This window comes from Ambystoma mexicanum, chromosome 3p, assembly GCF_040938575.1.
Source record: "Ambystoma mexicanum isolate Mex_15411 chromosome 3p, UKY_AmexF1_1, whole genome shotgun sequence".
Classification (NCBI taxonomy): Eukaryota; Metazoa; Chordata; class Amphibia; order Caudata; family Ambystomatidae; genus Ambystoma; species Ambystoma mexicanum.
This window is the reverse complement of record NC_090925.1, coordinates 701,932,036-701,953,702: the sequence shown is the minus strand read 5'-3', so window position 1 is coordinate 701,953,702 and position 21,667 is coordinate 701,932,036. Positions and strand designations below refer to the sequence as shown.

The 21,667-nt window shown below is 48.5% G+C and overlaps 1 protein-coding gene and 1 long non-coding RNA gene across 7 annotated transcripts in view; one reads left to right on the top strand and one right to left on the bottom strand.

Moving 5' to 3' along the window:
• Positions 1-6,183, bottom strand: part of DBN1 (drebrin 1) — a 326,031-nt gene extending 319,848 nt beyond the window's left edge. For all 6 annotated transcript variants that reach the window (XM_069651515.1, XM_069651516.1, XM_069651517.1 and 3 more), the window contains exon 1: positions 5,945-6,183. In XM_069651515.1, the coding sequence (XP_069507616.1) occupies positions 5,945-6,039 (95 nt within the window). In that variant the 5' untranslated portion in view covers positions 6,040-6,183. The remainder of the gene's footprint in view (positions 1-5,944) is intronic.
• The window catches only part of LOC138580742 (uncharacterized), a 233,357-nt gene that overhangs the window by 79,485 nt on the left and 132,205 nt on the right, over positions 1-21,667 (top strand). The gene's annotated exons all lie outside the window — the stretch shown is intronic.

The following is a 21,667-nucleotide window of genomic DNA, read 5'->3' as shown; positions in this document are numbered from 1 at the left end:
TACTTATACACAAGCCAAAACTGTTGGCTTTGACAATGCTTGTTTTTAACGAGACTTCAGTGAAGGAAACGCACATTGCTTATAAATTGAGCGGCTGAAGGCAGACCAGGTTAAGAACTTTTTCTTACACCAGTAGCGCCTTTACAGCGCCAATTAAGTCATTAACTCTCAGAAGTCTGCTTTGAATAAACACTGGCAGGCACTTCGAGTGCAAAGTTTGTTGGTAAAAATCGATCAAAACGAGCTCAATGAGTTTCCAAGAGGGCGTATTTTGGTAGGGAAGGGGCAGGAAATGAGTGGTAATAGCCATAGGGATTAGCATGGCCCTACGCGGTCAATAGGTGGGCAAATAACCCAACATCTACAATCTGTCTGTCCCTCCTCATATGCCATTTCTCCCCATATGTACTCTAATGCAATAGGTACAGCGCCACCTAACAGCCCAAACTAAAAAGGGGAAGTCTACAAATGCAGAGAATGAGAGCCTACAAACATTGGGAAGGCTAACATCAGGGTACAAGCAGTCCAGAATAACCCGATCCCTACTAAATAGTGGCCATTCACTGAGACTGTCTAGCAAGTAGCGATGTAGTCCGTTAAGGTTTCATGTGTGGGGTGATGGCCTTTGTATTAGGAATGAGTTCGTTTGGACGGGGTGTTTGGGCCTTAACGTTGCCATTCAGAGCATTTGTAGACTTCCCACGTTTATAGGGAGTAACATTATCTTCGGTTTCATCTCCTTTTTCCACTGATTGTATACTTTGTGCATGTTTAAGTTCTTCCTGAAAGATAGGTTTGTGCAGAATCCATCCGGCCTCTACGAGACTTGTGTGTGCCTCAAACCGTGTTATGTGTGTGCGTTCATTCCAAGCAGGATGCACTCTAGATAGTGGTACACAGCAGGCTCAGCCTTTGCTATGAGTGCACTCCTGTGTACGTTGTCCGGCCTATAACATGCTTCCCATTTTAATATTGGTCAAAGGGATGGGAATAGCCTTCGCTGTGATGGAGTTCCTCAGACTGATTTTGTCGCTCTGTTTTCACGCAGAACATGGACAAGTCATTTTTGGTGCATTCCCCATTCTACATGTGGTTTTTGGTTTGACACGATTAGTCTGTGCCCAGCTACTGTTATGTTATTAGGATGTGTACCGCACACTGCCGCCATTTGCATGGTCTGAAGGCGCTCAGTGTGTTGGGGAGGGTGGGCGGGGGGAGAATACAGATGTGTACTCTTGTAGCAGCTTCCATGTACATTCCTTCGTAGGCTGTTTTGCGCCTGTGTTCCTACATGCGTTATCCAGTGTTCTTCTCATCCGATTGTTTGCTGTTGCACTGGACGTGGGACGGTAGGTTAATGGTATTCAAACAAGTTTATGCCCATCTCCCCCCCCCTCCCGCCCTAGACTACAAATATTGTTGCTTCCATGCCCACCAGATGTCATGTCTGCTTATATTTTCTATTAAAATCAGTCACCTACTCACTTTTGGAAGAGCCTCGTGCACACCCCGCCCAGAAACACTTTGTCCCCACACCGAGAGGGGGGGCAGTCCCACAGTTTGAAGGCCACTGGTCTATGTGCATGCGTCATCTGCAAAAGTCCATACAGATTGTGATAATCTCGGAAGGATAGCTCAGCTGCAACGTGCTCGCCTTGGAAGCAAGAGAACACTGAGCAACACAGGTTCCATGCTTAGAAACCTCTGGGTATTAAGCGCGTTATAAATAACCTATCATAGCTGTTATGCACGTGTTATTGTTGATGCGGGTGCGTACACAGGCGTCATCGCAAATGACTTCCAACAACACTCGCACTGTTTGATACATTTCTGGATTTACTAAAGTGGATCCCTCAAGCCGATTTTTGCGCAAGCTCCAAGAAAGTGCAAAGTGTATGGTGAAAGTACGGCGGATCTTTTCAATATATGCTTCCAGAATGGGTGTTGTTTCGCATGAGTGTTCAGATCTGGCCAGGCCAGTTACTTGCCAAATGTGGTGAACTTTCATGGGGGAGGTCAAAAGTGACAGAGGAAACGGATGTCTCCTTTTCCTCTGCAACGTGATAGGTTAGGTCTGTAAGCTTTTGTGCTCCTGCAGTCAGCGCTGTGGTAGTCTCGCAGCCCCGGGCGTTGCCTGCAAAGAGGCATACTGTGCCCCAGCCCGGGGGTTCAGGGCAAAACAGGTGTTGTGCAAACAACCTATACTGTGGCTAGAGCCCATTTCACTAGTATCCGTGTTTTTGTTACTCAAATTCCAGTTCTTTCACCTCAAACCCATGATAGCGTCGAGGCCTTTGTAAATCAGATCTCGTCAAATTGCGCGATTATTTATAATTCTTACCCGCTCTCTGCCTCTCCTTGGCTGCCTTTTGTGTCTCTCTGAATAGACTTTGTTAAAAGAAAATCATTATGCAGATTTTCTAATCGGTTCCCCCCACCCCAATACATTGGTCAAATCAAAGTGCCTCGATGCAGCTGTGCGAGGCACACTTAACACCGACATGCAAACACTGGGTGGGTCACCATACACAAAGTTCAGGAAACGAGGCTGGTTGTGGCACACTCCAGACCCCATCTGAGGCGCTGCAGGGTTCCAGGGAGGCAGCTCCATCGGTGGTGACGCAGATACAGTACCAGGGCCTGCCCCAATGATGAGCTACTATATGAAATGGGCCAGTTGGTTCAAGCAGCTCGTATTCCCAGAGGCTGGCACAGCTTTCACGAGTTGGAAACAAGGGGAGTTCGAATGCAATGACCACCCCCGTTGCATTGTACCGGACCCATATAGTGGTGACGTTACATTTAAATTACATTACACACTGACTTGTAACGCAGGTAAAGACTAAACGTGGCCACGTGCCATGCTCAAGGGACAGAGCTGCAGCCCTCGGAGCAGCACCCCCCACTGTGAGTAAAAGCAGACAGTTGCACCTTTCAAACGGCATTACACGGCCTCTCTTAAATCCCACAACATGTTCCTTGAGTAAAAGGCGCCCACTGACTGGTTCAGAAGGAGAAAAACAAAACAATGGTCTTTTTGCTACTCTACAGAACAACGGGCCGCCATCGAGAGCATTCTGCGGACATATGAACTCCTCTCAGAGTCATGTGTCCGTTTAAGCCATGAATTCGCACGAACAAAACTCTGAAGTGGAGTGTCTTTCTTATGCGGCATACTGTTATCCTATGGGATAGCACCAGGGGCGTTGCTAGGGGGGGGGGGCTAAGGGGGCTATAGCCCCTGATCTTTTGGTTGTAGCCCCAGATAGAATCTCAGGAGCTACAGCCAAAAGGCTGGCTAGCCCCCAGTCCCAACAGTTCCGGGTCTTTTCCAGACCTAGCAACTCCCCTGGATAGCACACATGTCATCTACCTCTACGGGGTGAAAGACATGTGCCAAAAAGTGTGCCAACCCTGTGGCTCGGAGGTCAACCCCGGAATCCCAGTGGGGTGTCCGCGGCGCGTGCTGAGAGGTTTGTGACGCTTCCTCTGCAGGTACCAGCTGCCACCTTCCCCTGCTGCGTCATCCGGCCTGTCAGATATTAAAGCCAACGCGCGGTAACACTGGAAGACGTGCAGGCGGCAGAGGGCGGAAGTGTGCGAGCCTAGGAGGCCGGGCCCGACTCCTCGCTCGAGCACCCCAGCCCTCCGCACAAAAGACATCAAGGAAGCCCCCAGAACCAAGAGCTGGCCCGCAAAGTGTAGCTCATTTCTTCTGGATGTCCGTCCAACCTGACCCCGGCTGCTCGCAGCTTACAAACATCTGCTGGTGGAAGATTGATAGGGGGGGGGGGGGGGGGGTGGACTGGGAACCAAAAGAGGCCCTGGAAATAATTCGCAAAGTGGCCTCATATCACAATTTTTCAACAAGGCCAAACCTTTTCCAATGAGAAAATGTGGAAACATCACACAAAAGAGGCCGGGGTGCAGAGGCCTACCGGGACATTCCCTGAGTTTGCTATAGGGCAAGGGGGTGGGGGGGCAGATGGAGGCACAGCTACCCCCCATACCGTGATGCACATAGGTGTCCTTCAAGCCTGCTTAGGAAGAGACCTGGGGTGAGCTGTGCGTGAGAGAGGGAGGTTGAAGGACATACATCCGTCACCCTGATTTAGGTGCCCCAAGTCCAACCCCCACCCGAGGAGATGGCGGTGGGTCTTCATCGGCCCTCATTCTGCAAACAGGCATACGGATCAAATCTGCCGAGCTCTCCATCCTAGACGGAGAAGAAAGGGGGCACAAGCCAGAGGGCAAGGTGGGGGCCAGCAGAGAACTCATGGAGGGGGGCGTTGGTAACTGCCCCGCAAATAAAGTATTTCACTCGCCTCGGGGCCGTGCCGGTGACACACCTTCCATGCGGCATTCCCTAGAATGAGGAATGAGGCCTGACAAAGGATGCCAACTGAGCTCCGTGTCAGAACTCCCCCAGCCTGCGACGGAGAATGCAGCCAGAACCCCCCTCCCCAAACCACACTGGGAAGCCCCTCGCCCTTACAGCAGGCCATCACAGTACCACGTCCGGACCGTCTACACACTCGCAGCACGCGGCCCTGCACCCACCAGGCCATCACTCCTCCCAACAAACTACACTGCAGCAGTAAGCGCTATCTAGGGCATCACTCACGTGAGGCAACGTGGGAGGGGACGTGCTGCGCTGGCCTACTAAATGCATCAGCCTTTCAGTACCGCCTACCACCGGCGTGTCCCCCCCCCCCTGCAAAAAACAACTGCACTAATTCAGTCCAAAACAACGCATCCCCCTCTTGGCACAGTTGCGAGGTACCCCTTACAGCAAACCCAATGCATTCCCCCCACAACCGTTTATTGAAGCACCCAGCACTACCCTACCGACTCCTCAACCAGCCCCCTTGTCTGCCTCAATACTTTCCCAATTAGCCCCGCGTCCATGTCCGGCCTCCATCCCAACCTTTCTCCAACATAGACCCCTTCTTTCGTTCTACGTCTCCCCCATCCCCAATCTCTTTGCTCCATCCCCTTCCACCTGACGCCACCAGGTCCTCCCCCAGAGATCCCTGGGGCCCTATGTTTCTGCTGCTTCCTCTTATGCCCCCACATCGCCCCCTCCAGCAGAGGAGCGTTCCCTGCCCTTCTCAGATGGCGCCCTTCCCGGCTGTTGCCAATGCAGCATCTCTGAGCTAATGGCCGCAGCCTCATCCTGCTGCACCCGCTGCAGGAGTGCCAGCGGAGAAGGGGGGACCCCCGTACACCCCCCTCCCCCCGATGCCCCACCCACCAGGGCCTCCGTTTTCTCTCATAAACCTGCAACTCATATAAAGCTCTTGCATCCAGGCTCAGCACCATTATAGCCCGCCCACAATAAAACCTATAGATTTCCCCCACTCCCCCTCCCCCGAAAACCAGAACCACCCTGTACAGTCACCCAGTCTTCCATCTTTAGACACGATTTCTTAACCAGCCCCCAACCATGTATGCTACAAATCCGGGTCACCCTCTGTTTATACGCCTCCTCTCCCCGCAACGGCCTCGCGTCTCACAATGACATCAACCATCAAGACAGCAGGACCAGACCGGGCCGAGAGCAGCGAGAAATCAGAGAACACCAGAGAGACGCCCCCAAGAACAAAGACCTACCGGGGACGCGGGGAATGGGAAGGGGCGAGGGGGGAAAGGTGTCAGAAAGGGATTGGGCAATGTGGGCACACCTACAACAAGCGGGTGGGGGTACATATACCAGGGGGTCGGGGATGAGGTGCACATAGGCCAGGAAGGGGGTGCACAGATACGAGGGGCAGCAGGTATACCAGGAACGTGGGGGGTGGGAAACAGCTACCAGTAAAGGGGTTCACAGATGCTAGAAAAGGGGGGCGGGGGGGAACCAGGGATGGGGTGCCCCAGAAAGGGGGGTTCGGGGAGGAGTCGGAGCCGAGGGAGGGTGGGTGTCGCACGCCCCAGGGATGCTTACCAGTCAGTGGGGGTCTTCTCTTGTATCACGTCCTGGTAGGCAGCCAGCAGGGCAAGCCGATGGGTGCTGAAATTGACAGTGGCCATGCCGGGCATGGGGGGCTCCAGTCCGCCTGCAGGGGGGAGCTCCCTGATGAGGATGGGCTCCTGGCTGGGGGGGGGGGGGGCTCCCTGCTGAGGATGGGGTGTGAGCTGAGCCCGGCTGGTGCAGGAGGAGAAAGGCGCAAGGAGTGAATGAGAGAGGGGAGGCTGAGGGAGGGGCTACAGTGGGGGGAGCTTCTGGCAGAGAGGGGCGGGGGAGCACAGGCCGTCCTACTGGGTCCTAGTACCACAAACAGCATCTCCCACACATTCATCAAACAAAGCACCCGCTGAACATCCATCACATCACACTGCACGCCATGCACCCAACGCCACCAACCGCACTAGCAAACCACCAAACGAGCACGATGTACCCGTGCACACAATATAACCCGCACGCCAAGAGGCACCGCCACTCCCTTCTTCCTATCGTAGTTTGCGAATAACAACCCCGCTCAGTCCCTCTGTCGGATTCGAGCTCAAAACGACCCATAATAAACCATAGGTGTCTGAGCAAGAGCTCCACACAGCCTATATCTGTCCCACAAGTAGCCTCCGGCAGAACCTCAAACAGTCTCTAATACTGAAATGCCCTTACGCAGCCACTAACAGCGCCCCGCACATGACACAGGAGCCCAACACAGCCTCAACAACAAGACGCCCGGTGGCGATGAAAAGTTGGGGCATTCGCAGATGGGTAGTACAGATTCACTGAGGAGGAAACCTAAACCTGCGTTTGGTTCCCATATACTGTGACCTTTATTGAAGGGGCTACGACAGTCTCATGCCTGGTACTGGGTACCTCTACGACGACCAAAATGGCAGGATACCCCCAAACTAGCAGAAGATGAAGAAGGTGCAGAGGGGCACTCCTGATCACCAACCAGTCCCTGATAGGGCAGTGGGAAGTCACACGAGGCCAACTGGGGAAGGGTCCCTTTAGGGAAAGCAGCCCTTACACGTGGGGAGCAGAGACCACCCAGAATCACGGAAATCAGGCTTCCCCGATGCCCAGGGCTTTCGTTTTGAATGACATTGTGGACTCTGTATCTACTGCCACTCTGAGGGGGTCGAAGAGAAAGGGTCCCACAGAACCAGCGATCCCCTCGTCCAGATGCAGGAATCCCAACAAAATCTACAGAGGGAAAGAGAGGGCCCTGAAGAGGGAGAGCGGGGGAGCCAGCAGTCAGCCACCCATCCTTTACACAAGGCCTCCACTCTTACAGAACTATGAAACACTGGTGGCTCTCCAGGTCAGTGGCGTAACCAAAAAGCCCCCCCCATGCCCCAGTGAGCCACGCTGACGCCTCCCCTAAACTTGGCAGCACGGGCCGCGCCACACCCCAATGCAGGCCTGGGCCACCATGCATTTGTAGAGGAGCGGCTAAATGCCACTGCAGGAAGTCCCGCCCCCTTCCGCCTATATGTTGGAAGCCTGAGATTGTGCCATGTTTGACACAAGCAATTGTGAGCATTCCGCAGCAAATCTTCGAGAAAAGGTATCCGCTAAGAAAACCCTATCTTATGTACCCCCAAAGAGATGAAAATCTCACGGAGGAAATCCCTGAAGGAAAATGAAAGAGAGCAAGAAAAGGAGCTGGTGACATCACAAGAAGCGAGGGTGATGCACAGGGAAGACTGGTGGAAGAGGATGCATGACCCTTATGTTAGGAAAGATTTCCATTTGTTGTTTAATTTTCGCTCCAGTTGTGAACCCCCCAACTTTTTGCTGTTGTCTGACCACCCTAGACTGATCTTTGCCAGTGGAGCACAGCCTTCTGCTGCACTCTGCTGGGTTTTCGCTCACTTTGTTATGGGGAAACTGACATGCCCTTAAAGACAGTCAGTACTGGGAGACTTTGTTTCCCTTAGCCTTTCACTTTGTTGCAAGTTCTTTGCAACATTTTTTCCAATGTACAAAGTGCCTTACAGTTTAGTACGCTGGGGTCTTCCTTTCATTTCCAAAGGCCCTAGACACCCTCAAAGGATTTTCTGGTAGAAGTACAGATATGCCTTGGACAGAGCTGGTGGCAGCTGTTATTTTTCTCATATTTTTAACCCTTTCTTTCGGTTCTTATTGCGTTTACAGCGTTTGGCCCTGGGCAGGGGCTTGACCCCAAAATGGCCATTCCACAAGGTCCTTTGTTCTGTCCTTTGGCCATCTTATCTCTTTGCCTTCCCCAGGTCGAGCAGACCCGGGTCAGTCCATGTTTGGTCTTGCATTGTCCCACGAAACACCAAGCTTTTGCAGGTTTCTGCATGCCCTGTGTGTGTGGCTCCAGGATGTGGGCTGGACTGTCTAGTTCCAATACACATCCTGGGTGCCAGAGTGTCTGATGTGCTCGGAATGACTGGGACCACTGTGGTCCGTGATGTCCATGTCTGGCATGGCTGTATGCGAGAAGGTCGCTCATTTGTTTTGTTTTGGCACAAAGGAGATTCTGGATAAGAGAAGGGCCCAAATATCCATACAGGTCAATCTCTTGAGATCTCACTGAACCTACCATAGGATCCAATCATCCTGAAACTAAGAAGCTGAATCGAGGAACCGCTGGTGACCCACTGGAAGGTTTGCCACCATGAGCCCGCTGTTGTCCTGCAGGACCCCCCTGTTTCTTATCGAACTGGAAGGTCTGCAAAGGCGCTTCTCCCCATTTGAATAGTGGCAACAACTATTCACAGCACCTCCATCTTAACCTGCAAGTGAGCCTTTTCGGAAGTGTTCCTGGGCCAACCAGTGAACTAACCAGATTTTGCAGGACCTTTGCTTGGAACCGCTGCCATCTCGAGGTAACTCTTGAGACTTTGGAGATCGTAAGTACTGCGTCCAAGGCACTCTCCCACCGAGTTTCCTACACCTAGGCTCCCTAGGTCTGCAATTAGGAGAGTACGCCTGAACCCGATTACACACAGTCACTGTGTCCCTCAGCCGTGGTGACGAACTTTAGGCTGAGCTCCAATAGGTTGTTGTGTCGTTTGGACTCCGATGGAGACCAACAACTTCTGATGGTCAAATCATTGGCATGGGCTCCCATGAGTAAGGTGTCCGCCACTACTGTTATCTCCGGCCATGGTTGCCAAAATGATTGTCCTTTCAAGATGTTCTCCCGACAGGCCCACCACTGAAGGTCCAGTGCGACTCTGTTCGGAATTTGTAGGAGATCTGACATCTTTCCTGAGAATTGCGACCATTGGGTCTTTGGAGCCCACTGGAGAGACCTCATTCTCAGGCAAGCCTCTGGCACTAGAAACATGCAGGATACCATGAGGTCGAGCAACCTCAACAAATCAAAGGCCAGCAGATGCTGGGCATTCTGAAATTTGGTCACCATCTGTAGAATATCTTGAGCTCTCACCTCTGGTGGTGAGGATTTTCCCAGGGATGTGTTCAGGACTGATCCAGTAAACTGGAGTTTTTGTGGTGGTATCATATGGGACTTCTTGAAGTTGAGGGAGAAGCCCAACTTGTGGAGGAAGTGGCAAACATAATCCAGATGATCTCAAACTTGCTCCGGTGACACTGCTCTACCAATCATCCATGTAGGGGTAGATATGAATCCCTCCCCTCCTGAGACTTGCTGCCACAACCGCCATTAGCTTGGTGAAAACCCTTGGATGGAGGTCAGCCCAAATGTCAGAACCCAAAATTGATAGTGAGAGCTGCCAATGGCAAACCTCAGGTACTTCCTGTGCTTGAGATGGATTGGCACATGAAAGTAGGCATCCTGAAGGTCCAGAGATACCAACCAATCCTGAAGTTTGAGGGCCTGAAGGATCTGAGAAAGGGTTACCATCTTGAACTTGTCTTTCCTGAGGAATTTGTTCAATTCTCGTAACACCAAGATGGGTCTCATTCCTCCGTCCTTTTTCAGAATTAGGAAACATGGGGAGTACCAACCCTTGTTCCTCCCCACTGCAGGAACTGGATCTATAGCACCTTTCTCTAGCAGGTCCAAAATCTCCTGCGTAAAGAGCGGGTCTGGAAACATCAAAGAGTTGTTTCCGGTGGATGACTCTGAGGAGCATGTAGGAAAGGCAGGTAGTAACCTTGGGCAACTGTCTCCAAAGCCCAAGCACCTGAAGTAATAGCCTGCCATTCTGTCAGATGTTGAGTTAACCTGCCTCCTATTGGTGTCTTGTGTAGTAAGACCTCAGAGGGGTTTTGGGGCGGCTGAAGCAGATGCTGAAGGCAAGGCAGCACCTGCGGATGCGGACTTGGTACCTTTGCCCCGTCCATCACGGGTGAATCGTCTCTGGCCCCTTTGAGCTGGCTGTCCTCTGCCTTTTCCGTAAGCAGAGTAAATGCGAAAAGACCTACCCCTCCAGGGTGTACCTGTGGGGCGGTTTGGAGTTTGTTGAATTGCAGCTCCAAGGGATTTGGCCGCCGCTTTGGAAGTTTGCAACTTCTCCAAACTTTCATCAGTTTTTTACCAAATAGATGGTGGCATATTCAGAAGTCTGGTTTGCACATCAGGAGCAAACCCAGATTTCCGTAACCATGCAAATCTGAGGATTGTGGTACTAGCCGCCATGGCTTTGCTGACACTGTCAACAGAGTCGACACCAGTTTGGAGGAACTCGCACATCAGATCTCTCCCGTCCTTGATAATTTTGAAGAAACCGCCTCTCTCCTCTCCTTCGGGGAGATAGTCAGCCGCCATTGAAGCACACTCCCAAGGGGTGTGGCTGAATCTTTCCAGCGTGAATGTGGCATTTAGCAGATTTAAGAGCCATGCTGCATGCCGAGAAGACCTTCTTGGCCATGGCGTCATATTTATTATCATCACAATCCTGCGGGATTGAGGGGTATGCTGATTGCCTGATGAAGTTGCAGCTTGGACTATTGGACTCTCTGGAGTCGGGTGTTTAGATAAATAAGGGGGGTCTGCAGCCGATGTCCTATATTTTGCAGAGAGTTTTTTACTGACTGCAGGAATTACTTCGGGAGTCTCCTAATTTGTGGACATTTATTTCTGCACAGCTTTATGGAAGGGAACTATAGGGTCTTATTGAGGTCCCTTATCTAAAATGACAGTTTGGTCATCTTGGTCAAAAGTGGGTGTGGGTCTCAACCACCCCAAGTACTCCATTACCCTGTTAATAAGTAACCTATAATTCCCTTCTGCATGGTCACCAGGCTCCGGTTTACTGAAGTCCACCTCTGGAGAGGTATCAATACCACTGGCCTCCTGTAAGGATTCTTGCAGATCCTTTAGCCTGACCTCTTCTGGTAAAAATTCCTCTGGTAGAGGAGATCCCATAGGTTCTAGACCAAAAGGCCTTTCTGAATCTGAGTCTTCCCCCTCTTCATATATGGAAGATAAAGACCTAAAATAATCAGAGCGTGGAAGAGGTGTGAAGCTTTTCTCAAGTGATGAGGGGGCTATGTTAGTCATCACTGGCTGAGAAAAACTCAAAATCGTTGATGTAGACATCATATGTCTCGATGTAATTGTGAAAGGCTTCGATGTACTTGAGATTGACCTCAATGTTGTAGAGGGATTCGGAATTTTCTTCGATGTCGCCGATAGGGTCGACACTGGTCTCGATGTTCTCGAAGGAGACTTCGATGCCTCAGGTGCGAATGGCATCAAAGGAGTGGGCACACGAAGCGTCAGTAACTTCTCCTTCGACAAAGTCTTCGATGGTGTTGATGACGCAGTTTTGGACTTCGAAGGTAAAGTCGACGTCTTATGCGTCGAAGCAGCTTTTTCTCTACTCAAGGGTTCATGACGCTCTCGAGGAGTATGTTTTGCCGAGGTCGACGATTCACGGCTATTATATTTATTGGGTTTTTTACCCGGGGTACCGCCTCTAGGTATCTCTGAGGGGGGCAAGACCGCGTTCTCGAAGACCCTTAATATTTTTAAACAAAATTCCTCCCACTGAGCCGGGGAGCTGTACTTAGTGGGGCAAGCAACTTTTTCTGGGGAACTGGAGGACGAAGATGAGGGCGATCAATGGCACCTCTCTTTATTGTGTCTCGAAACGTATGAGAGGTGTGAGCCACTCCGAGACCTCGAAAGGTAGTGCTTTTTTTTTCAATGAGGAGACAACGGTCTCAACTCATCAGAGGTCAATTTTGAAGGGGTAACAGCTTTTACGGTCTTACCTCTCTGCAGCTTCCCCCTGCGCTCCCTCAAGGCTTTCTCCCTCATAGAAAGACATTCTTCACACTCTGAACACGGGTGCTCTAGGCCCAGGCAACATAGACAGATCCTGTGGGGATCAGTCAAGGACATCTTTGTCCAACAATCCCAGCATTTTTTAAAGCCGGATCGGGGTGTCGTTGGAGCCGGCGAAGATGCCATAGAGGATTAAAGAATTTAATATTTTCTCTTCACGAAACTTCCAAAGTTTTTGATTCACTGAGGAACCAAGCGTAATGTTTCTGAGGCTTACAAAGCGCGGAAAAACAGAACTGAGCAACGGACGCTGCGCGCGGCTACTTATACTTGTGATGACGTCGACATCGATACTAAGGCCTCTGAGGGACATCGACTCAAGGGACATCGACACGCAAAGCCCCCTACTGAAAAAAATATTCCGAGGCCAGCAAGCTGGAAATGGATATATCAAAAATAAGGAATACGTGGGAGGACACAATCCATTCGAATGAAACTTTGCAAGAAAAACCGAGATGGTGGGCAGGCATACCTTTGACAAAATCCCTGGCAGGTTTCCACAGACGCTCTACGGGCGGAAAGCGAAGTAGTCAGTTGGAGGAGGAGACGATACCAAAGGCCTTGAGTAGATTAACAGACGAATGGTGAGTAGACTAAGGGGAATGGCAAAATAAGGCGATGGGGTTGTGATAAATCTTGAGTAAAGGGAAATATTGTGTGAAGATAGAGCACCAAGAGTTTTAACACAAGTGAGTTCAGAAGGAGACATTTCAACCTACAGTCGGAGTACAGTGAAATATATGACGTGTGCACAGGTTTGCATAAGGTGATGTCTCAAACCCTGTACAGGGTATAAGTAAAGTAAAGGGAAAAGAAAAAAGTGTGATGATAGTGTTTATTTTATGTGTAACGTTGACTTGTCTTTCTGTTGTTTGTTGAGTAGAGATATTAAAAAATGATAGAAGTTGTGAAGGTATTGATAAAAGGATTAAGGAAGTATAGTAACTACCCAGTGAAGTGCTTGGTACCAATCCAGAGGTAGACATAGCAAAGTGAATAGTAAAGGCTTGAGCGGCGATTGTTGGTGCACGCTCATATTTGTTTTAAAAATATTGAAAAAGTGGTGAGAGTATTTTATAAAGTCTGGTAAGTATTGACAGTCGATTGAGACTTGTTACAATGGGAGACACTGCTCTGATGCACCTACGTAAGACACTGCCAAAACATATGCCCAAGCACAAACAGTGTAGTGCGCAGTGGGAAAAAGGCACAGCAGATAAGATATTCATGCCGTGACCTCAGGGGGGAATCACTGTCAAAAGCGGTATTGCAACACATGACTACATACTTGCACGCTGCATAGACAGGGAAGAAATTAGAGAAAAGATTAGCGATCCTAGAGCTTTGGAAGATGTACCAGGAAGAGAGTGAAGATCCGCCACCTGAGGAGTGGATGCTTAGCCAGTGTACGGAGGAAGGTGTTGAGCCTTCAGCTACTCTTACCTCGTTTGAAGGGAAAGGCGCTAGTGCGGAAGAAGTAGGGTTGTATTGTGGGGTGCATTTAAGGCCCTAAGCAGAAATCCCCTTCACCTAAAACCACATTTAACCAGTGCCACCAAAACGGCTGTGCTTTTGGCTTCTTGGCACATGTGTGACAAGCAGTTGAACCCTGAATTGAAAATGGCCCTGCGTTTGCATTATTTTCGTCTGCATAACTAGAAGTTATACCCTGCATCCAGAATGGCGCTGTGTCTGTTTTTCTTACATCTGGAGAACAAAAAGTATGCACAACATCCAAAATAGCCTTGTTTTAGTGATAAATCACATGGGGGACAAGGGTTTCTACATTACAACCCGATACGGCTTTTGTTTCTCTTTGATGTGAACCATCATGCTCAAATTACTGAAAATGAAAGAAATAGTGTGGCCTTTTCTCTTTTCTGTGTCAAAATCAAAGAAATCCTGTGCAGTATCCCTGTGTGTCCATGAACCAACAGTACATGCAACCACCCCAAGGATTAATTGAAAGACAATCCCGCGGTCTGCATAACCGCATTTGAAACTTTAAATGAAAGGCCTGCCCACGTGTGGATCAGTTCCTTGTAAAATAAGGAAAAAAATGTTGTTTAAAGGTCAACGTCAAATGACAGCTTTTCCTTGCACAGAAATATCTGTGAATATGTGTGGGTGGGCGTTTGGCGACACAATGTACATTATATTTGTCCCCACAAGATTTAGTTATCTTGGAAAAAGTCTCAGAAACTAGTAAAACTGTTTTTTGGCTCAGGCACAGAATCCAATTGCAAGCCTTGTCTTCCACTGGAAGTCACATTAATCACTGAACCGGTCTCCAATGGCATGTGATGTAGCAGAGAATGTGAGGATTCACTGCCCTGCCAGACTAGCAGGCATTCCGGGAAGAGGGAACAAAGGAAGCCAGTGTGGCTAGTGCGTGAAGAAGTGTGATTTCATCCAGAACCCACTCTGAAGGAGCAATGTAAAACTTCAAAGGGCATCATAAAAGTCCTTTGTTGCAAGCCAAGACAGTAGGTGACAGTTTGTTGTGGGGGTCTGCAGTACCGCCCCCATATGTGACAAATCCTCCCCATTGACATTAAAGGATTTCTTCATTTTAAGAAATTTTTCCCAGCACCCAGAAAAAGTAGTACGTTTCTATTATGCTAGTTTTCCATGTGATTTTTAGACAAATGTAAAAAGATCAAGTGCATGCTTCGAGCACGTTGTGAACTGAAATGGCCAGAAAAAGATGTGTTTCTGGATGATTGATACATGGGGCAGATAGTAAACCTGGGGGAAAGATGTAAAATTTAATTATGAACATGTGCAATCATTGGCAGAATTTTTACGATTATGCATTTCATGAAAAGAGCCAAAATGTGCTAAAGGGTGATGCTACCTCGCACAGAGCTGGCAATCAGTTTGTCCAATTCCCTATGAACCAATTGAATCTGCATATCTACTTCGTATGGCAGTGGCTAGTATGAGTTTGAAGTTTTGATCTATAACCCATTTTTGTTAAAAGTAGACTGGGAGACAAAGAAAGGTCATAAATGCAAACACACAAATTATGCCATTTCCCCTGAACCAATAGGCCCAGGCGGAGGGGAGAGGACTTGTAGGCTGTCCTAACACAGGATAGGGGTAATTCAAGAGTACTCACCCCATATTGTAAAATAGATGATGTCATTTTGGCTATATAAGGGGGTCACAGAGAGACTCAAGGGATCCATCCATCCATCCACAGCAAGATACACAAATTCCAGATGCAGGAACACACCAGAATCCAGGGAGAAAGGAGAGGAGGCAGCTGATCCCATCCAAGAGAGTGCAGAGACTAGACCTTGCTGAGCTGATCCCATTTAAGAGAGCGCAGTGACCATATCCCTTGGCCTAGCTGTCCAGAGTGACCAGATCCTTTGGCCTAGCTGTACAAAATGACCAGGGACATCGCTGGATTTCCAGAATCCCAAACTCAAGTTTACATTGTAAGTAGCAAATAACCCCAGTCCCAAACTGCATATCCCGCTCTTTTGACTCTTGCATCCCATTGAAAATCCCATTCAAAGTCCCAAATTGGCAGTATAATCCATTCACCTTTCCATACACTAATCTGTATTAGCCTCTGTATGTTAGTGTATTGATTTTATAAGTCTTTCAATTGGCTGTATAAATCCTTAGTATCATTTTGAAGTAAATCAATTAATTCCCCTAGAAAGAGATTCACGTTGTGAGTTGTTCGAAATTCGAAATTAACCACCTCGTGCCGAGTGCCTTTCTTTAGTAATTATAGCCATTTAAGTATAGCCTCAACAGAATTAGTCTTTGTGTACCAAAAACTGAATTTACCTGTGTACTGTGTGCCTTCCCATGAATTCCTGATTTGCATCTGTCCCATAGAAAATTCCAAACCGTAGTCCAATTGAGAACCATCCCTTTCTGTCAGTATCCTATCCGTTATGTGCCTTTGTCCTTCTCCTTAAAAGAAATTTCCGATTTTGACAGCTATGCCCTTTTCTTGGCTGCCTGTCATCCCCCATCCTGTGTGAAAACTAAATTCCCAATTGCCGTATGTGTTTTCTTTGGCATCAGTTTCTTTCCCAAAATTGACTTTCTAACCTTGTGTTCATGGTGCCTTGGTGCCCTGCTTAGTAGTCTGTAAGCTTCCTTATCTCTCGAGTGTAGCAACAACATTTATTTTCTAGCTGTCCCACCGTGGTTGTAAGCTGCTGTGCGAGTAACAAGTCATATCCACTGATGCCGTTTTGCTCATAAATCGGGTTTTCATTTTAATTTCTGGCCTCGTATCTTGGGGCGGTGGGCTGAATTATAAATCTGATTTTTCCCTCTTTAGCCTGACTCCTTGCCACTGCCTTCCATCCAAAAAGAATTAAGTTAGCAGATGTTTGGGGGTGAGTGTTGCAGGGGGAGTGCTTAACCTTAAGTACCATCACATGCTGTGAAATCATTTTTCCTGTTTTGCCATTAAAGATTCATGTGCATTGTGGGGATTTTGAACTAACTGTGTTGTAGGAATCTTTGCATCTGTATTGCCACAACATTGGTGGCTGCTGTCCAATTGTTTGATTTTGCTCTTACTTTCATTGAAGCATACCATGAATAAATATCATATTGATAAACACCAGCCTGGTTCCTTGTCCACTGTGACACAAGGTGTTTGGGAAGGTTGGGTGCGAGACGGGTTGGGGGCCTAGTCAAATAAAAGAACCCGTGGTTGATTAAAGATAGAAAGCGTTTTTATTGTGCGCCACATTCATTGTCAGGGGAAGGAGTCCCCTGACAATGAATACTTTATGACTCCAAACAAACATAAGACAATGTCCACCCACTGACCTGAATAATTAGAAAACAGGCTCTGAATAACTATCCCAATCAGAGAGTAAGCACAGTAGCCAATAGATATTCTGCAAAATAAATAACCACTATAAATCTTCAAAGCAAAAAAGGCAGGTGAGAAGAACATGCAATGAATATAACCAGGACAATAATCTTACCAGGGGGATTCCTGTTGTGTTGTATTTGAAATTATAGTGTTTTCAAGAAGTACTGGGTCCAATAACCCACTCGTGCCGGAACACGGATGCCAATGGAGAGCAACCTCACTCCGGATACAGAACGTACCGGACAAGTTACCTACACCCAAGTTGCAGCGGAGGCTGTTCCTACTCCCACATTGCAGTGGAGGCTGCTCCTGCTCCCATGTTGCAGCGGAGGCTGCTCCTGCTCCCACATTGCAGCGGAGGCTGCTCCTGCTCCCACATTGCAGCGGAGGCTGTTCCTGCTCCCACATTGCAGCGGAGGCTGTTCCTGCTCCCACATTACAGCTGAGGCTGTTCATAATCACGTGTTGCAGCGGAAGCTGAATATAAATCAATGTCAAAAAATATCCAGAGCAAAAATGTATTCACACCCGAACCGAGTGCTTGAGCACCAAAGTAACACAAAGCCTAATAGAAATTCAAAAGGAATCCAATTGCAGTCCGGGTCATAAACAAATGCGGGCAAAAATGAAACCAAAGGAGAGAGCAAGGCAAATCCAGTGACGAGAGCAAAAAGGTTTGTAATACCAGAGAGATCGAATATTTTCCAAAACAGACAAGGGTAATCCAAAAAGCCAGGTAATCCAAAATCCAGGTCAGAAACGAAGTAGCAGCAAACACGTAATTCAAAGAATTATAGAGGAAAATGCTTAATCAGAAGCACTGAGCAACTGACAAGGCAGGGCTAAATAGCAGAGGTCACATGATCAGCGTCGGGATCCCAAACGCAAGTTGCATTTCCTTAGCAATGATTTGCCTAGCTTCCATGGCAACCTCCAGTCGCCACGGAAAGCGGAGTTCCACACTAACTTACACCGACGCCCAATGCTCCTCACATGACTGATTCTACTCTGGGTTTTGGCTGCATGTGACTCACGTGAACTGTTGCCCAAAAGCCTATGCATGACACTACGCAAGAGCAGGGCACAGATTTGTCCTTGCATAGATAACTAAACAAAGGAACAACACTTCATAATGAGCACCGTGGATATTAACATAGCTAGGCAGCACCTTCTGTCCAAATTATTCAGTAGAGGGGAATGGGCAGAGCAGGAGCAAGAGGCCTGGCTATCCAGTATGATGCAACAGGTCACCTCCATAAGCATGGATGTGTGGCAGGACAGTGGCCTGTTACATCAAGCCCTGACTGAGTTCTATATGACTCAGTACATGAAAGAGGAGCAGATTAAGATGGTCCAACTCACTGCGTACATGTACCTCCACATGATAGTCATGGAAGAAAAGCACCAAGAAATTGTAACTTCTGGGCAAAATCAGTCTGACCTTTTAAACCAAACCCAGAGTGAATGAAAGCAGGTAGAAGAAAAAATGCGAGGGAGACAAAATTCTGAGTTGGAGGAGTTGGCTGTACAGCAACAAACTAATACAGAGCAGGAGACCCAACTATATGCACTGAAAGAGGCGTGTCAGGAAAGGGTTGATTCCCAAAAGAGAGTCAACTAAAATCAACTAAAATTAAACCAACAAGTAACATGCAATAGAATATGCTTAGAGGACATGGGCACTCTACAAAAACAGATTGAGAAATTGGTCGAGGGGACTAATAAATTAATCATTAAAGAAGTTCATTCCCAAATATAATTTGACCAGGAACGCTAAAAGTTAGGCCCTATTAAACAACAGAGGGATAACCTGAGTGGACAGAATCGTGCACTATATCAGGAAAAAGATCTCCTGTGCCAGTAAGTGTGCAAATTAAAGGCAGGCCTGGAGAGAAGTGAGTGAGGTCGTCAGGGACTGTCTGGCCTAAAAGCAGAGTATGCAAATGTAATGGGGCATATAAGACAAATATAAGGTGATGTAGAACAGACCACCCAGACCAAACATGCGCAGAGGGAGGAGATGCATCTCCTGCAACAAAAATCATCTGAGTGTTCCCAGACAATACAAGAAGCACAGAAAGAAAAGGAGGCCCTTTATGATGAGAACAGGGGACTCCAGAGCCAGGTAGCAGCACAAGGGAAGGTCATAGAGGCCAGTCAAGCCCTGATAGCAGAGCAGAAGGCTGAGGCCTTTGCCTACTGTCAAGAAATAGGGTCTGAGAAAGAGAAACTTGAGAGGTTAGAAAAAGAGTGTGCTAGGTTAAATAAGGACGTGAGGAACCCCGAACAGTTAGAGAGTGGGAGGGCAACCCTTGAACACCGTGGGATGCCACAGCTCTGTATCAAGCACCTCAAGCCAATTTACCACCCTGTATGCGCAAGGCACTGCTAACTTTATGTCCACCGGTTCACAAGAACCGGGAACCATGAGGCAGCCAGACTCAATTAGGCCTAGCATGATTGAGCCAGCAGGCCAGCGTCCATCAGAGATTGATTGATGGGGATCCCTGTTCAGGTTCAAAAATATTATGGCTGGTGGATCTGACTAGGAAGACTAATATGAAGAGAAAATCAGGGAGCTAGACTTGCAGAAACATCAGCTACAAAGGAAACACTTGGTTCACTTTGCAGAGAAAAAGGAGTCCCAGTTGAGGCCCCAAAAAAGAGTATTCTGAAAACCTCAGATGACTACTCCCCCGTGCGAAAGAGGGAGTCCAAGGGAAGTGACCCAGAGAGCCCAAAATACAACAGGGGAGAAGAGACTAGGCCCTATCATTCTGGGAGAGGCTCCCAGGCACAAAGAATCAGGGAGCACCTAGAGGATATGGATGGAACCTCAAATAGCAGCAGCTCTGAGTCTGAGGGCGAATGGACTCAGGTGCAGCGGAAAAAGAAGGCTGCCAAACAAAAGAGAACTCTGGTGAAAGACCCCATTAGACAGATAAACGCCATTAGAAGTTTCATGACTGTGTACCATAAAAATGCCAAATATTCATTCTGGAGCATCTGGAGCTATATGACCAGATGAGGACATATTTTAGACATTAAAAATTATCAGAATTCTATAGAGTTTGCCAAATGGACATTCTCCCCAGAATACTCCAGCTTCTTTGCTGGGCTGGAGGATCAGAACCATTCAAGGTGGTCTATCTACAAGGTGGCCATCTTAAAACACTTCTCCACGCACAGGAACACCCAGAAGGCCCGCAAGGCGGCCTACAACCTGCAGTGCGGAGAGGATCAGGCCCTGAGAGAATTTGTTCAGGAATTGAAGCGGGCATTTGCACAAACCACTATGTGGGTCCGCACGAATAGTAGGGAATTTATAAATACCTATTTCCATGCACTCCCTAAGTACATTATGATGCAGTTGGTAAGGGACGTCCATGATGAAAGGACCCTGGACTGGGTAATAGAGCAAGCTACCCGGATATATGAGGTTCAAAAGCCTGTGGAAAACAAGAATCCCCCCAAAAACCACAAAAAAAACCAACACCCCCGCTGCTGGCATGGTGGTGGAGGTGAAGGTAACCTCATTTTGGACCTAGAAACAGGGAGGCTTAAAAATACAGCTCCCCCTAACCAACCAAACCGGAGGCAGAGGAGACCCTGTGACCAGTCACAAACAGGTAGTAGTCAGACAGGGTACCCCACAAATGTGCCACCTGACTCCGACACTTACATCAGCCCTAGGTACAAGGGGACAAGACCCATCTTGGGGTACATGTGGACTCCCCAGGCCCGGGGGGGATCCAATCAGGTGAGTACGGCCCCAGGGAACCTCCTTCCAAACTGCCCTCAGTAGGGAAGTAATCTTCCAACCTCTAGTTTAAGTTTCTTCCCCAGGTACCCTCAAAACCCCAACATTCAGAATAACCCTCCTTACTCTCCCCACTCTCAGGAATCTAGACCACCAAATCAGGGAGAGGGGATGGAGGACTACCAGGGAAACCCTCAATATTCAAGTTATGCTGGGGGAAGGGACAGTTACCCTTCCCATGAGCAAGCCAGATTTGGCTCAAGACCCCCGTATCAGCCAGAGGGTGTCCCAACTGGAGTGCCAGGTCCAGAATTTGACCCAAGACCTGAGTCGCGTGTCGAGTGCTCAGCAGAACCCTCAGATGAACATGGCTGCTCAGAGTAGCTTGAGTTAAGGGTCTGGCACCCCGGAACAATGACTGCGAGAGAACCCCGACAACCAACAGGTTCCGGAGGAGGAGGCCTGGGAGGAAGGGGATGCAAAGTCCTAGAGGAAGCTTCCTTCCTCACCCGTGAAAAGCCCCTAGAAACCCAAGAACCTGAGCTCCAATCTCCTACCCCTGACAAACTGCAACCTCGGGAACAGAGGGTAAGTAGGAGAAACATAAGGACAAAGAAGACCCATTTTGTGGAGGAAGTCAGTGTCCTCCAGTTTGAAGGGGAAGAATGCTTGGAAGATTCTGGGAAGAAAGTCTTCTCTTTCAAGGATGGGGGAATTCCTCCCAAAGAAAAAAGGGCCCCAAAAGACCCTAACTCAGACTGGGTAGGTATGGGAACTGACTTGGAATCACCTATCCCAGAACCCCAGAAATGTCATCCTGAGAATTTAGCAATGACT